This window comes from Petaurus breviceps, unplaced genomic scaffold, assembly GCF_028583685.1.
Source record: "Petaurus breviceps papuanus isolate PSGF00001 unplaced genomic scaffold, PetGlider_PUasm1.0 156, whole genome shotgun sequence".
Classification (NCBI taxonomy): domain Eukaryota; kingdom Metazoa; phylum Chordata; class Mammalia; order Diprotodontia; family Petauridae; genus Petaurus; species Petaurus breviceps.
Window position 1 is genome coordinate 8657983 of NW_027185720.1, and position 16062 is coordinate 8674044.

The window sequence follows — 16062 nt, forward strand, 5'->3', positions numbered from 1 at the left end:
CCCGTTTTGATATTCTGTTGACTCTTTTCACACTTGGTTTCCTCTTTGATGGGAAAGCTTTGGCCCCCCGGGACCTCTCTGGCTGAAAACCACAACTGCAGGGCTCCCGGTGGCCCTTGGTCTCTGCCGTTAGAATGTAGGCTGCTGCAGGGCCAGGGACAGTTTTGCTTTGTCTTTGTGTCCACAGCACCTAGCACAGGGGCAGGGAGCACACAGCAAGTGCTTAATAGATGTCTGGTGGACGAATACCAGTTGCTTAAGCCCTTCCTTTCTGCTGGGTTTCAGCAGGTTCTGAGTGTATCTACATAACATCCCCTGAGAATTAAGATCAAGGACCTGGCCTTGGGACTGTGTGAGGCTGTCACCCTTCAGGCCTCATCTGACCCAGCTGGACCTAGCAGGAGAGCTCTGGGGGAGGTAAGGAAGGAGTGGAAGAGATAAATGCCCCGGCAGGTTCATGGCCCCATCTGTTTTCCAGTACTCGGGTAATAAGACTTAGAATAACAAGAACCCATGCTTATGGTTTACAAAGCACTAACTCCTTTCCAGGTGGGCAGGTCAGGACTCTTATCCCCATTTTATGTATGAAGACCCTGAGGCTTCGAGAGATGAAGTGGTCTTGCCCTGGTTACAGAGCTACTGTGTAAAATCCAGGATATCCAGGCCTTATCAGGAAAGGGGGAAGAAAGGAAAGAAAAGGAGGGAAGGAAAAAAAGAAAGAAAAGGAGAGAAGGAAGAAAGAGAAGGGAGGAAGGAAAGAAAGAGGGGGAAGGAAGGAAAAGAGGGAGGGAGGGAGGAAGGAAAAGAAGAAGGAAATGCAGAAGGAAAGAAGAAAAAAGAAAGAAGGAAGGAGGAAAGGAAGGGAAGAAGGAATAAATGAATGAATGAATATGAATGAATGGATGAATAAAAATAATTAAGTTCTTCCCCTGTGCTAAGCACTGTGTTAGTGCTGTGTTCAGACAGTCCCTTCTCTTGTGGGGCACAGTGCAAGCTCTAGGTGACAAGAGAGTACACACAGTAGGCTCAGCTGTAGAAGGTGGCAGGGCCTGGTGGTCCCAAGGGTGCACATGGCAAGGCCCGGGTGCTCTGAGGGTGCACTGATTTCTGTGTCTGGGAATCTGAAGGGCCACAAAGCCCCTTCTTTGGGGGAGGGAACCCTTTTTCTGCTACATGATTCTCTCCTGCATTCTGGGAGCTCTCAGAAAGACATGCTTATGGGCTGAAGATGGTCAGCGAGATAGCTGAGGAGGGAAGCCACGGATGGGAGGGGGTTGAAGCCTCTATTGCAGGATGCCTCGAATACAGGGGCTGGGAGAGGAGAGGGGGGCTTAGGAAGCGGAGGAGAGGGAGGGAGAGGGCATGGAGAGCTCAGGGCAGTTAATGCTGACTTTGAAGAGCAGGAGGGGAGCCAACTTATTTTATTTATGTTTTGGAAGAAGAAAAAGCATTTAAAAGAGACCTGGTTCCCTTTGCCAGAGATTTGATCAGAAGACCTAGGTCTCTGCCAGCAGACGAAACAGCAAAGTGAGACCACCAGCTTTTAAACGAGGAGACACCAACGATGGGGCCCCAGTGGAAACCTTGATATGAGGGGGGAGGACAAAGGGGAAGGCCGGAGATGGGACCCTACAACCAGGGTGGGTAGAATGGTGAGCTGGAGAAGTCGGGGAAGAAAGCTTAGAGATGGCTAGCTGAGCTAAGCTGGGATAAGCTTCCTTATCAGAAATGGCAAATCCTTGCCAAAGCCTCATAGGATTTGAAAGCTGGTTAACTCCTCTGGTTCAGCCCCTTACTCTAGAGACAGAGTTTAGGGGAGTTTCCTAAGGTCACACAGCTAAGCGACCTAAGCGACAGAGCTGGGATGCCACCGTGGGTCTTCTGCCTCCCAAGCAGTTGCTTTCTTCTGTAGATAGAATATGTGAGGCACTTTGCAAACCTTAAATGGGCTCTAGAAATCCTACTTATTATGATTGAAGGGGAAGGGGAGCAACAGATAATAAACATTCCTCTGGCGTCTGCTAGGGACCAGGCACTGCGCTGAGCCCTTTTCTACAAATACTATCTCATTGGGTCCTTATAATAACCCTGCAAGGTAGGCGGGTACTAGGCCGCCCGTCTCCTGCTCAGAGAGGACTGGCAGCCTCAGAGCTGAGACTCTGGGGGAGTCCAGGGGAAGAGGGTCATTGTCCTCGAGGAGAGAGCCCTGTAGCTCTCCACTGGAAGAAAGCTACCATAACACCCCAGGGGAAGAGGGCATTGTTGCACGCAGCCAAGCCAATGGTTAACAGTCCGCTAGGGGGCGCCTGAGCTCCCTCCCAGCTGGGGATCTACCGTCCTGTTTTTTCTATGATGCTATTATTCTAATCCCACCCAGCCTTCTTTCCTTTGCACCAGATTAAACATGCTTGAAGCCAGTGAGAGCTGGGTTCAAATCCCACCTCTGAGTGTCCAAGTGGAAGTTACCTATCGGGGCCTTAGTTTCCTCAGCAATAAATAGAATGAAATGAAATGAAAGATGAAATAATATGACATAAATAAAATAGATAAAAATAAAATAAAATAAATATGAAATAAATAAAAGCAAAATAAATGAAATAATACAAATAAAATAAATGAAATAAATACAAGTAAAATAAAAGAAAATAAAATAAATAGTATGAAATAAAAGTGAAATAAATAAAAGTAAAAGGAAAGAAATAATATGAAATAAAAGTGAAATAAATAAAAGGAAATAAGATAAATAATGTGAAATAAATAAAAGTAAAACAAATGAAATAAATAAAGAAAATAAAATAAGAGGAAATAAAAATAATATGAAATAAAACAAAATGAAATTAATAACATGAAATAAAAGTGAAACAAATGAAAGGAAGTAAAGTAAAGTAAAATAAAAGGAAATAAATAATATTAAATAAATAAAAGTAAGGTAGAGGGAAATAAATAATATGGAACAAATAAAAGTAAAATAAAATGAAATACATAATATGAAATAATTAAAAATTAAAAAATGAAATAAAGGTAAAATTTTGGAAATGAAATAAATAATATGAAATAAAAATGAAATAAATAAAAGGAATTAAAGTAAAATAAAAGGAAATAATGTGAAATAAAGGTAAAAAAGGAAATAAATAAAAGGAAATAAAATAAAGAAAAGTAAAATGAAATGAAAAATAATATCAAATAAAAGTGAAATAAATAAAAGGAAATAAAGTAAAATAAATGTAATAAAATAAAATGAGATAAATAAAAATAGGAAATAAATAAAAGATGAGATAATGAAAGAAACTTCTCAGCACCCCAGACAACTCTAAAAATTACCTAGCAGGAGCTGATCTGCATGGGGAGAGTTTCCCCATTGGGAGGATTTCACTCTTCCAGTGAAATCACAGATCGGACCAAAAGGAAAAACAAATACCCTTTTCTTGCAAAACTGTTTTTGGAACTCCAAGGAGAGAATGTCTGTTAAGTGCTCTACAAAAGGGGAAGTGCTTAGCGAAGGCCCTCTCCTTATTCTTTGGAAGGCACGATGCAGCCCGGGTGCAAGATGCCACCTTGTCCAGCTGGGCTGGGCCCGCTGCCTGCCCAGCTCTAGGCTGAGAAAGCTCTCTCAGGGCCCACTGAGGCCCCCGTGGGTGGCACCTCCATGCTCCAGGTGGCTGCTGGCCAGATGGGGATGCTGGCAAACCCAAAGCACTTTGATTCCAAGTAAGGTTGCCAGGGGTGGTGATCACTTCCCTTTGCTTCCTGCAAAGGCAGCAAGGTAAGTGCCAGGGGGATTTTTCACAGGGTCTGTGCTGACATGAAGCCTTTGTTAAGGACATAAATTATTCACTAATCACATGAATGCTACTTTACCATCATAGCTATGAGAACTTTTTTTTCCTCCATTTGGGGAAGAGTCAAGGTGGATTTAATTCCTTATTTAATTCCAGCATTGAGGGCAAACTGGGCCACGTGTCAGGGTCACCTGTGGTCCCCCAAATCAGCATAGAGAGAACTGAGGCTTCCCAGAGGGGCCCCAATATCAGGTGTCTGTCCCAACTCCCCCACCCTCCTACCAGAAACCAGGTCTATTCCTGCCTTGGTTTATTTTTATAGAAACTTTTTAAAATAAGCTTTTGTTTATTCACCCACAGTCATTTCTGGAAATACTCCTTCTGCCAACCCTCCACAGTAAACCCTCCCTCATAAAGAGAAAAAACGGCTAAGCCAAAACACCTGATACCAAGACTGCATCTGATGATGTATGTAGTATTTAGCTCCGGTAGCCCTCTGCCTCTGTGGTGGTGGGATGGACCTGCTTCATCTCGCTGCTCAGCTGGTCTTTGTTTTACAGTCATAGTCATCACGCATATTGCTGATGGACACCCCCTTTCTTTCAGGGGTCCTCAAGTGCAGCCCTTTTCAGCCACATGTGGCCTCGAGGCCACAGGTTCCCCCCACCCGTTCTAGGTCTTTACATGACATAAAGATGTGCAGATAAAAGTATTTCCATTCCTTTTGGGCCCCCGTGTCTGCTTTTTACCTCCTTGCCCCACACTTGGAGGCTTTGGGGCAGATGCTGCCTTTGTAGGAAGCCAGCCACAGCCCACCTGAGAGTCTCAGAATATAGTGATGGGAGGGCCCTCAGAAAGCATCTGGTTCAACCCCGTTATCTTTACTGAAAACCGAGGCCTGGAGGGAGTTTTGAGCCTCGCCCAAAGTGGCACAGACCCTAGGCATCGGCAGGGCAGTGCAGGAGGCAGGGGACTTGAGTTCAAATCTTGACTTTCCTACTTCCTTGTGTGACTTTGAATCTGGCACTGTTCTTACCTCAGTCTCCTCATCCCTTAAATGGGGGCCTTGGCCTAGGTTTCCACATTCCACTCCATCTCTAAAGCCAATAGCAGAGCCAGGGACCATATCACTTGGTGTTCAACTATAAATCCAAAGCCTACACAGGCACATGGGGCAAAGTGGTCAGGGGAGGTGGACACACAGGGACACAGGCATGAGGCCATTTCTGGGGAAGGCCAATGGGTAGCTTCCTTTTTTAAAAATTTTAAAAATTACATTTTATTTTGTTTTTATATTGCCTACATTTCTCAACGCAATCCTCTCTGCTCCATCTCCTAAGTATCCCTTAAGGAATAAAAAACGAGGGGAAAAACACTTCCACAAAACTTATCAAGTATTGAAACACCTGATGTCAGCGGTATGCCACCCACAGCCCACCATCCCCAGACCTCCCTTGTACAGAAACCAGGTGAGGTGTTTCCTTGTAGTAATTCTTTAGGACTCAGGCTCCTATTATTCTTGTTGACTAGGTAGGAGCTCTCAATTATTTCTATGTTGCTGCAGGATTGCAAGTGTTGCCAAATTCTGCCCCTTTAAAATCTGTGCCTTGGGACACAGACCCCAGTTGCCTCATCCTAATTCTGGCTCTCCTTTCCTCTATACTATACTTTAAAACAGCTCCCATTTCCCTAGTGCTTTCAGGCTTGCTAATGGTTCTGTTAGCTTCTGATCTTAAGTCATTGTTTTTGTCTCCATGCTGTGTATGTTAAGTATTTTGCACCATGTGATTTGCTCTGTCCAAGGGACAAAGTCTCAGTTGCCCCACCCTGGTTATAGTTTTTTCTGGTGGATCCCACCCAGGGGGACAGGCTTCAAGTACAGGCCCAGTGTACTTATTTTCCCTTACACAGATCAGCTTTGCCACTTTCAAAGAAGCTGATCACCAGACTGTGTGCCTGATGGTACACTTCTTAGCCCTACCCACTCATATAAGTCACAGGGACTTCACTGAAAGAAGCATCTAGACACCCTTGTCTGTCCTTGTCCACAGACCAGGCTCGTGGGTCCGTGAGGAGCTGATGTTGGTGCAGGCAGGGCGGTCACTGAGAAAACTCTGGGAGGAGCCCCAGGCCAGGGTATAGATGTATATGGAATAGTTCTGGGACATTCGACACTTCCCAGCACTTCCTCCATAATGGAATCCTGCCCTCTGTGATTGAAGAGGCCTGTGCCCAGGGAGGTGGCCAGTCAAAGACCAGACTAAGCCCATGGTAAACATCCTGGTTCCAGGCTGGCAAAGCATTGATCTGGAGCAGGGCCGAGAGGGAGCCTTGTCCTGTCAATCAGACAAGCATCTCCTGGGTGTGCTAGGCACCCACAGGACAGGACTGAACTCTTCTCCCCCCAAATTAAAGAAAGCTAGCTAGGCCTATTAAGATACTTTACACTTAAAAAAAAAAATCAATTCTTTTAGAAAGAGTGGTTTATTATTTTAATTTTTATTAGATGGCAAACAGATGCCACTGAAGAGCCTTTGGTTGTCTTGTCCACGTTTTTTTGGTTTATAGATAGAGTATGGGGCTTGGAGTGAGGAATCCTGGGTCTGAATCCCACCTCAGCCCCTCACCAGTCAGCTGACTCCATGGGGCTCAGTTTTCTTATGTACACAATGGGCCCGATACTCCGATGCTGCCAACTTCCTAGGGTTACTTAGAGAAAAACCCTTCGCAGACCCTGACCCTGAAGTGCTGCCACAGAAACAGGGCATTTTACTGGGTATTCTGTTAACATCACGGATTATTTCAACACTTAACGTTATTCTGCTTCTGATTTGGATGGATGGGATCATTCTATGCAGAATCCCAGATAACCGTGGGCTGGGATATGAGGAAAAAGGAGTGGGAATAATGAGGAATAAACAAGAAATGCGGTCTCTATCCCGGGAATTACAGCCCAGATGTTTTTAACAACCAATATTTGGGGCATTTAGTGCTCATGAGGAAGCAGTGATGTGCCCTTTCACACAGGGAGTCAATGTCAGGGCCTTTGACAAACAAGTTCTTTTTCACCCGTACCATAAAATGCAGAATTGTGATTTAAGAAGGGAAAAAGAGAGAAACACAAGTTAGGCTGTGCTGTCACCCAGGCCTGCAGCTCAGGTGTCCCCCTTAACTTTGTCACTCTCTCACCCTCCAAATCCAACAGGCTGCCAAGGCCTGCTGATGTTACCACGGTAACCTCTCCCATGCTGCCATTGTCCTGCTGCAAGCTCTCATCACCTCCCCCCTGGGCCATGGCCTTAACCCACTGGGGAGGGCTCTCCTGGCAGGCCCAGATCTGCGTGGGTCAGCTCTGCACTATACACTAAGCGCTAGGGATTCTCCGTCATGCCCAGAATCGAATATAAAATCCTCTCTGGGTTCAGAGACCACCATCTCCTGCCTCCTCCCCTCCAGCACCTCATTGCCCACCAGGTGCCGACTCCAGGTGTTTTCAGTGGCTGTCCCCCTCAGCTCTGCCTCCTGGCTTCTCAGGCTTCCACCAAGTTCTATGGAACCCTGATCCCCTCTCTGCTAGGGCCCTCCCTCCACTGACCATTTCCATTTTCTCCTGCATGTAGCTTGCTTGCATGTCTCTCCCATTAGACTGGAGTTCCTTGGAGCAGGCACTGTCTTTTGTCTCCCTTTGTACCCCTGTGCACAGCAAACTGTAGGCATTTGATGTTTAATGACAATGAAAAAAATATTCTCCCAAATTCATTTTGCAATTTAAAGTAAAAACTGGAGTAGTTCAGAGACCCAAACATAGACATCTAAAGACTAGATTCGGGGGTTTTTAAGCCTAGCTGGGGCCGTTAGGTGGTGCCACATGGTGCAGCACACTGGGGCCGCAGTAAGGGAAACCTCTGCTTCTTGAGTCCAAATCTGGCCTAAGCCACTTAGTAGGTGTGTGACCCTGGCAAGGCACCAAACCCCGTGTGCCTGTTTCCTCATCTGTAAAATGGGGTCATGAAGACTCAAACATGAACAAAAAAGAAATTTCTGCCTAGGTACAAGTTTGTATATGTCCACAGTGTTTCCTGGTTCTCATGAATGGCTTTGCCTTACTTGATACCACTTAGGCAATGAGAAGTTTCATCACCAGATGGGCAGTAATTCGTTACACGTGGGTATTTCACCTCTAGATGCCTGTTTTAACTCCAACATGGAAGAGCCTGAGTGGCCCTCCTGGGTGTAGTCAGTGCCCAATCCTGACCACCCTAGGCCCCCCCCACCCCATGTGCCTTGGGGTTCACACCTGGTGGAGAGACAAAAAGTCATTCACTTCGGCTTCATTTTCAGGTAATTTATTCTTAAGTCATATTTTTTGAACGGGCAAAGAAAAACCTTTTAGAACAAGTGAACCCTAAATGCTCGCTCCTTTCCTCTTACAAACTCAAACACTAACAAATAACCTAAACACGGCCCAGGTCAGACAGGGGAGGCCAAGGGAGGGCAGAACAGCTTTTCTACTGGGCGAAAAAAGAGCATGTCTACAAACCACCAAAGAAATACATTTTCAGAAAGACTCATAAAAGTTAATTTTGTGTTATTAAGATGAGCTAAGCCATCATTCCCTGAACTGACGTCAGTCAAGCTAAGGGAAAAATTCTTGCTTTGAATTAGTTTGAAAACATGGGTCACCAGGCAAGCCCCAAGATGCACGCTGGGGATTCTGGCCACATCGGATTGGGCTTCTCACCGGGAAGTGCCCTCCGGCGTCCAGTGGTGGGTCGGCCTCTCCACACCAGCTCTGCCCAGGGCAGCGGGTCTGGTTCGAAGGCGTGTGTAATCTAAGAAGATCACACCATGGCTCATCCTTGGTTGGCTACCCAGCTATACCAAGGTTTGTTTCTAAGGACTGGTGTAGAGAATCATTCCTTCCTAAACACATCTGAGAGGCCTGCTCCACTGAACATCCCCCCATGCCCAGTGCAGAGATTATGATGAAGCAGGGGATGAGTTTTGTAAGAGGGCAAGTCTGTTTCTATTAAGCCTAGTTTCTGGAAGCAGAAGAAGGCCAGGAAAAATAAGCAAATTCTCTTTCAATTCTGAAACAAAGTAAAAATAACCTGCGGTAGTTCTGTGACATCGCCACCTTTCCTGACTGTTCAGATACACTAAGGCCTCAGTTCCAGGCCATCCATTCACCATGAATGGCCCCTTATCAGCTCCTAGAAAGTCACAGGACTAACCAGATCAGACCCACCCAACAGACCCAGGTTTAGTTACCGCTGCCAGAAGTTAACTCCAGAGCTACATGGCTCAACGTGTGCACACCAGCTGGAGAGGCCCTGCACTCCATGTGCCCCACACAGCAAACACCAAGACCCCCACTGAGTCATGTGGGACACCTGCATCCCTCATCACTGAGAGCACACACGTGCACCCCCTCCCCGCACCTGCCATCTGCATGAGGCTTTGGATCAGCAGGCAGCCCAAAGCTTTGCCTTGGAGTTTGAAATAGGAGGGAAGTCCTGGCTACATAAACTAAAACACTTGGCCTTTCTTTCCTGCCCTGCCCTAACCAGGCCCTTCTCAAAAAAAGAAAAAAAAAGAAAAAAAAAAAAAAGCAAAAGCCACTCTTTAGCCAGGGTGGCCCCACGTCAGTGCTGGTAAACCCCTCAGGCAAGGATGATGCTGGGGACCCTGGGAACTCCTGTGGAACACTATGTCCTGATCCTCGCATCACCTACCAGACTGGGAGGAAAACTTAGTGTTCTTAGGCCTTCTTTTCAAGCACTCTGAGGTGGGACCAGCGACTGTGGCTGGACCACAACGAGGTTTATTCCTCTGTGAATGAGACAGCGCGGTCTCCCCAATGGGCGGCTCTTTACCACGCTGGATCAGTCAGTTTGGAATGGGAGATGTGCCAGGCACACCTTGAATCAGGTAGGTCAGTAAAGGTGGTGTCTGGAGAGCATGTGAGTTCACGTCCGGGTCAGGTCTGGTCACGGCACTGGTCTCAGCTGAGGCCACTGGGATGTTAGCCTTTGATAACTGCGATAGGCCTCAGCTTAATCGCCTTCTTGCTGATTCCAGCATCGTGGCAGGTGTTCACAACATCTGTCACGTTTTTATATGACTCAGGAGCCTAAGATGGGAAAAAAATGAGATGTTAAATTTTGTAAAGAAAGTCTTCAAGTCCCAAGTATAAACAATACTTTTTGAAAAGGCACCTTCCTAAGTAAACTCCCCATGCTTCTTTAGAAAGACAAGATGCAAAACTTAAAATCTATGGTAAAGGCAGTATTTACAAACTATGACCTCCCCCCACCCTCCCCACTCCCCAGCAATGTAACATCTCTTTTTAGCCTGGTAAAGTCCTTTGCTATCTCACAAGAGAAAAACCTCCCCCGTCCTCACCCCACCTCCTCCCAGAGAAGGCAAAGGCAAACCCTTCCAGCATCTTTGCCAAGAAAACCCCAAGTGGGGTCACAAAGGGTCAGACCTGACTGAACAACAAAACCTTAATGTTAGGAGTTGGAGGCTTTTACAGGAATCAGAAAGGAGTTCCTGAATGGGGAATCATCTGAGTGATTTTACCACGGGGCTTCACAACTTTACGGTGGTGTTTGTTTATAATGAATTATCAATGTTACTATAAAATGACAGTACTTCATGCAGATCACATACACCACAGAACAGACTAAGGCAGGACCCTTTCTACACTGACTCACAAATTCAGTGTCGGGGCAGCTAGGTGGTGCAGTGAATAGAGCCCCGGCCCTGGAGTTGGGAGGATCTGAGTTCAAACCTGGCCTCAGACACTTAACACTTACTAGCTGTGTGACCTTGGGCAAGTCACTTGACCCCAAGTCTCCTGCCTTCCCCTTTCCAAAAAGCAAACAAACAAAAAATTAAGTGGGACTGAGAATACAAAATATGGCTGACTTTTAAGAAAATTTATATAATTTATAAGACTAGCAGGCAAAATGCTTCCTCACTATAGCTGCTCCCAGGCAAGAAGCAACATGTAGAGTCGTCATGCGAAGGACCGTGCAGGTCTCCCTTACCTCTTCCATCACCAGTTTAGGGGAAGCGACTCGGATGGCGATGCCCATATCAGCCAATTTATCTAAAACATCCTGGAAGTCTAAGTTACGTCGAGATTTTGCTCGGGACAATGCACGACCCTGGAGGGAAAATAAGCACATTTTACTAACGTGAACTAGGGACTGAGAGTCTCTGGACTAAAGGATAAACATGAAGAAGCTGCTGGGCCCACATGTGCCTGTGCAACAGAATCCCCTGGAACACACGGAGCCTGCCCCCTCCCCCAGGAGGCTGAGCAGAAGCTGCAGCTCTGAGGAGCCCAGACGGGCAGCTTCCTCCCAGGGCAGGAGGCTCTCCAGCCTGACAGAATGCGCCCCCCCCACCCCAGCCGGCAGACTTTTAGACACAACTGATATTCACAGAGTCCAGGCCTAAACTTTCTTCATGTGAGCTTCACCCCATGGGCCTCTATGTACTGGAGAGCCCCGGAATCAGTCTGTGGCACATACAGTGCCAAGAACATTAGACAGAAGGCGGAGTTTAAATGCATGTCATCGGTGTTTCAGCCTCCTTGTCTATGCAATGGGACTAACAGAACCCACTACCAGCCTCTCGGGACGGGTGCAGTGTGCATATCCTGAACTCCTCTGCACAGATAATGAAGCTGAGGATGCGCTCCAGGTCTTCTGGCAGAGGCAGAGAGAGAGGAGTGCATGGACAGAGCCTGACCGCCCAAGAGAGAAGGTGCTCGGACTAAGGACTCTGGAGAATACATCCTCTCGGCATCACCCAACGTCCTTTCCATGGTCTAATCTCCCCAAGAAACCTCCGAGCTGGGAGGGACGAGCACCAATATCTGAACTGTCTTTAGGGGGAAGAGGAAGTGGACTTATTCTCCCCAGTCCCATGAGGCAGAACCAGACATATCTGGTGAAAGCTACCAGATGGCAGGTTATGACTTAATAGAAGGACCAGACCCGGATGAAGACGGATGAGGCTGCTGGGGAGGGAGGGGGACGTCTGCCAGGAGGCCAGACCACCACCTGGGGGCTCTAAGTAAGCAACCCTTAAAGGCCTGATGTTAGAGTGGCCAGAGGATGACAGCAGGGGCACGGTTTGGCCCTGGGCTGCCCAACATTTCCACCATCACGCGCACAAAGGCACAGCCTGTGCACAGTAGGGAGAGCTAACACACTGAATGACAGGATCCAAAAAAATCTCCACAGGCAGATCTTAAAGCATGGCAGCATCTACTAGGATGAAGTGAAATGCAGATCAACAGAAACAGTCTTACCCTTGAGGACAAAAACACCAGCTTCCTAGGTACACAACAGGCAGGCATAGTTGGATGAGTAATCGTTAAAAAAAAGACCTGTGGGTTTTAGTGGGCCCCAAGGTCAATGGGCCAGTGGTGAAAAGGCCAGCCCCTCTACCTGCTGCCCTGGTCAGATGGCCCCCGGAGGCTGGGGGTGACCGAGATGGCAAAGGGCAGAGCAGCAGAAAGAATGGTACGGGTGGCATCAGGAAGAGCCCCGTGGGGGCCCAACTGAGCCAAGGGCAAATGTGGCTCCACGTATGAACAACTGGAGAGGGGCCAGGGAAGGCTGCCTCGGCCTGAGGGGAGTACCCCTTCTTGGTGGTCTCTGAGCAGACACTGGATGATCACACTGGTCAGGGACGCTGTTGTGGGGATTCCTCTGGGGCAGAGGTGCCATGAGACGAGATGGAGATGGCCAATGAAGTCCCTCTCATCTTCTCAGATTCTGTGGTCAGAGGATTCGTGCCTCAGGTGAGGACGGGACTAGGTGACCTCTGAATGGCACTCTAGGAGGGTCTCAAGCTAGGGGCTATCCGGCACCCCTGCAGGGAGGGGCCCATGAATCCACACTCAACAAAGCCTGTCTTTTTACATCAGAGATCTTCTCAGCCAGTGAATACTCGGGGCACAACTTCTATCGTGTGAAGGGAGGTCGACAGATCTGTTATGACATGGCAGGAGTCCTCCCATTCAAAAACACTGGGAACAAGTGATAAATATGTCTTCTCCAGAATGGACCTATCCAGCTACTAGGAGACTGGCTGCCCATGAGTGACACCTGAGCTGGCAGGCCTGTCCCCTTCCATGGATACTCCCCAAGGAGCTGGCCAAGGATGTCATCAGGAAACAAACCTTCTCTACCAACGAGCCTGGCAAGAGCTCTGCACTTGACAGAGTGGCACTTCTGCCTGGCCCCAGGGGCACTGGGTTACTTGGACTTCCCCAGGACCCCAGGGCCACCTTCCCCTCTCTTCCTGGTCAGCTCCCTCAGGGTTCTGAACACAGAGTGACATCTTAGACCCCCTTGCCCTGGCCTGTACACACATCTCGTGGTTCTTACCCCAGGCAGAACACCCAAGAAGCAGCCACCCAGGGACCTCCCAGATGTACAACTTTATCTGTAACTGCCTGGGAAGGAGTTTCCTATGAACTGGTCACCTCAGGCTTCCCCAAGTGCTGCCCTCCACATGTAATGGGCACTTGGGACGATCAGAAAGGAGAACGTTGTGAGTGTGACAATGAGGCCCACAAAAGGTGGGAGGAAGACTTGTCAGGAGATCCATTTCTGTGGGGCCAAGCTGCGACCTCACATTTCAACACATACCTAAGCACTACTTTCTGATCTGGCTTTGGGAGTGGGCAGAGCCGAGGCTCCCCTTCAAAGTGCTCTCTGGCCTAGGAGTGAGTTTGATGCTGGTAGGCTGTCCCATCACCTGCAGGGGCAAGGTGATGCCTAGAGCCAAGCCTGGCCCCACAGGGAAGCCATCGAGGTCACCCCGGCCCACCTTCTTGAAGCCATTAAGACCACCCAGTGTGCACTTTGTGAGGCATGCTCAGCAAGAAATGCGGTACATCTGAATGCTTCCAGAAGGAATGAAAACGAGATGGCCACAGCAGGGTGTGAAGGCAGGCCACCCCGAAAAGAGAGACCATTCTACTTACAGCTCCGTGACAGGTTGTGCCAAAGGTCTCTGTCATGCCCTGCTCAGTCCCTGTGAGAACATAGCTGCAGGTTCCCATGGTTCCCCCAATGAGGACTGGCTGTCCGGTCAGCTGAGGACACAAACACACCCACAACATGGACATCAGAACAGCGTGACCCTTAAACACCCACGATGTACAATCTCTTCAGCCCCATGTTAAGACACGGTAGGCTCAACACAACCCGCATGTCTTAAAAGCCAGGTCTGCCCACGTCATTCCCCTTTGAAGATGTGGTTTGAGGGGTGAGGCGTGGAAACAGGAAGCCCTATTGGGACCTGCAGAAGGCAGAGGCAGGGAGACCAGAGAGAAGGGAGAAAGAGCTTCCAAGGCCCAGGATTTATTCACATTTGTTACTAAGGCCCTAGAAAGTTTTGGTGTCCTGGGCTGGCAAATGCCTGTTAGGGACAGAAGAGGGCCCGATACCAGTGACCAGGAGAAGACTCTGGTTTTCAACTGTTGTTTTGTTCTCCCCCAGCGTAACCCCAGCTTCACAAAACAAACTCATGGTGATTCATATCAGCACAAAGATAATTGGATACACATGGATGTGTGAAATCACACAAAGCCCTAATGCTAAGAAGCCACGTTCTCTGGGGCCTCTCGGCTGGGGGGGGGGGGCAGAGGCTTACACAAGGCAGCTCGCACCCCTGCCCACTGAGGGGCTGGCACTCTGATGGAGACTCCTCCCCCTGCCAGGCCCCGAGCCATTAAGTCCCTGACCTGGTAATCCACAGCGATGAGGGGGTGGTGGGGAGGGAAGGCCCGGGTGGAGCCCTTCCTGTGCACCAGCAGGGTCCGCTCTTTGCCGTCCACCACATGCTGTTCCACCTTGGCAATGTTGTGGGAGACGTCGTAGATCACGTGGAGGTCCAGGTCGTCAGGGGTTGTGTTGAAGACCTTGGCAAAAGCCTGAGCAAAACCAAGTGCAGCTCTGGCCTGACCATCCTAAGCACTGAGTGCATGCACACGCACATATGTGTACAAACACACACGTGTATGCACACCCACCCCACACCCGTGTATACACACATGCACACCCACATCTACCCACACACGTACGTACGTACGTACACACGTACACACGTACACACACACACACACACACACACGCCATGTCAGATCCCAGCCTGTTCTTCAAGTGGTCCAAGGAGTCTGAAACACCTGGCCCGGGGCATCCGTCTCCAAGGCAATGCCCAGAAATGCCCACTGCGGAATCCACTGCCCTACACTCTCGTCACAGGGCACCTCCAAGGCCACAGGACAGAGCCTTTCCTCTTGCTGCACCTCACCCCTGGCTGTCTCATTTTCAGGAGCTAAACTTCACCTCAAGATCCTCAAACCAAATACTTATCTACCCTCAAACAAAGTTTTGGGCAGCCAAGTGGTGTGGTGGATAGAGCGTAGGGCCTGGGCCAAGAAGTCTCATCTTCCTGAGTTCAAATCCAGCCACACCCTCCCTAGCTGGGAGGCCTTGGGCAAATCACTTCCCCCTATTTGCCTCAGTTTCCTCATCTGTAACATGAGGTGGAGAAGGACACGGCCAACCGCTCCAGAAAACCCCAAATGGGGTCAGGTCAGGAAGAGTCTGACCCAACTGAAATGACTGAATAACTGTAACAGTTTAAAATTCCAGTGTCCCGAGAGTGTGAAAAGTGCTGCCATTCGGCCGCTGCAGACACTCCAGGAAAGCAGAGTTCGTGTGGTTCTGCACTGGCCACTTTGCCAAGGGTGTATGTATGTATGTATGTACCCACTCTTACTCATGGGGCACAAGGAAGGGAGATTTCTACTGATTCCCATGACAACTGTTAACCAAGTGAACACCTTTAAAAGGTGACCTCACCTGCCTCGAATCTTAGCCACGAGTTATCAAAATGAGACTTTGTTGCCCACCACCCTTAGGTTTCAAGGACACCAAACCACCAACCCAAACACGGCCTCCAAAGAACACTTGGAATCCCACCTGGCGTGTCAGGAAGGTCATGGAGGAGCGATTGACCCAGGCGTAGTTTCCGGCAGCTGCCATCCCCTTCAGGTAGTCCTGCCCCTCAGGGGAGCTGATCCGAGCACATGCTAACTGGCGGTCATTCACAATAATCTTGTCTCTCTTCATCGCTTTTTCCATGGCCACCAGGGCATCTGGAAGAGAAAAAATAAAGTTGAGTTTCACCTGGGGCAGATGGTCTGTTAAAGTAACTTCTTATCACATAAACTTCACAGGATTAT

The 16062-nt window shown here is 48.5% G+C and overlaps 1 protein-coding gene across 1 annotated transcript in view; it reads right to left on the minus strand.

Moving 5' to 3' along the window:
• Positions 1-8109: 8109 nt before the first annotated feature.
• RTCB (RNA 2',3'-cyclic phosphate and 5'-OH ligase) overlaps positions 8110-16062 on the minus strand; it is a 300226-nt gene continuing 292273 nt past the window's right edge. The window contains exons 9-13 of the mRNA XM_069082023.1: positions 15800-15975; positions 14557-14745; positions 13795-13905; positions 10835-10954; positions 8110-9912 (exon numbers count right to left, since the gene is read on the minus strand). Coding sequence (XP_068938124.1) covers positions 9805-9912; positions 10835-10954; positions 13795-13905; positions 14557-14745; positions 15800-15975 — 704 coding nt within the window. The 3' untranslated portion in view covers positions 8110-9804. The remainder of the gene's footprint in view (positions 9913-10834; positions 10955-13794; positions 13906-14556; positions 14746-15799; positions 15976-16062) is intronic.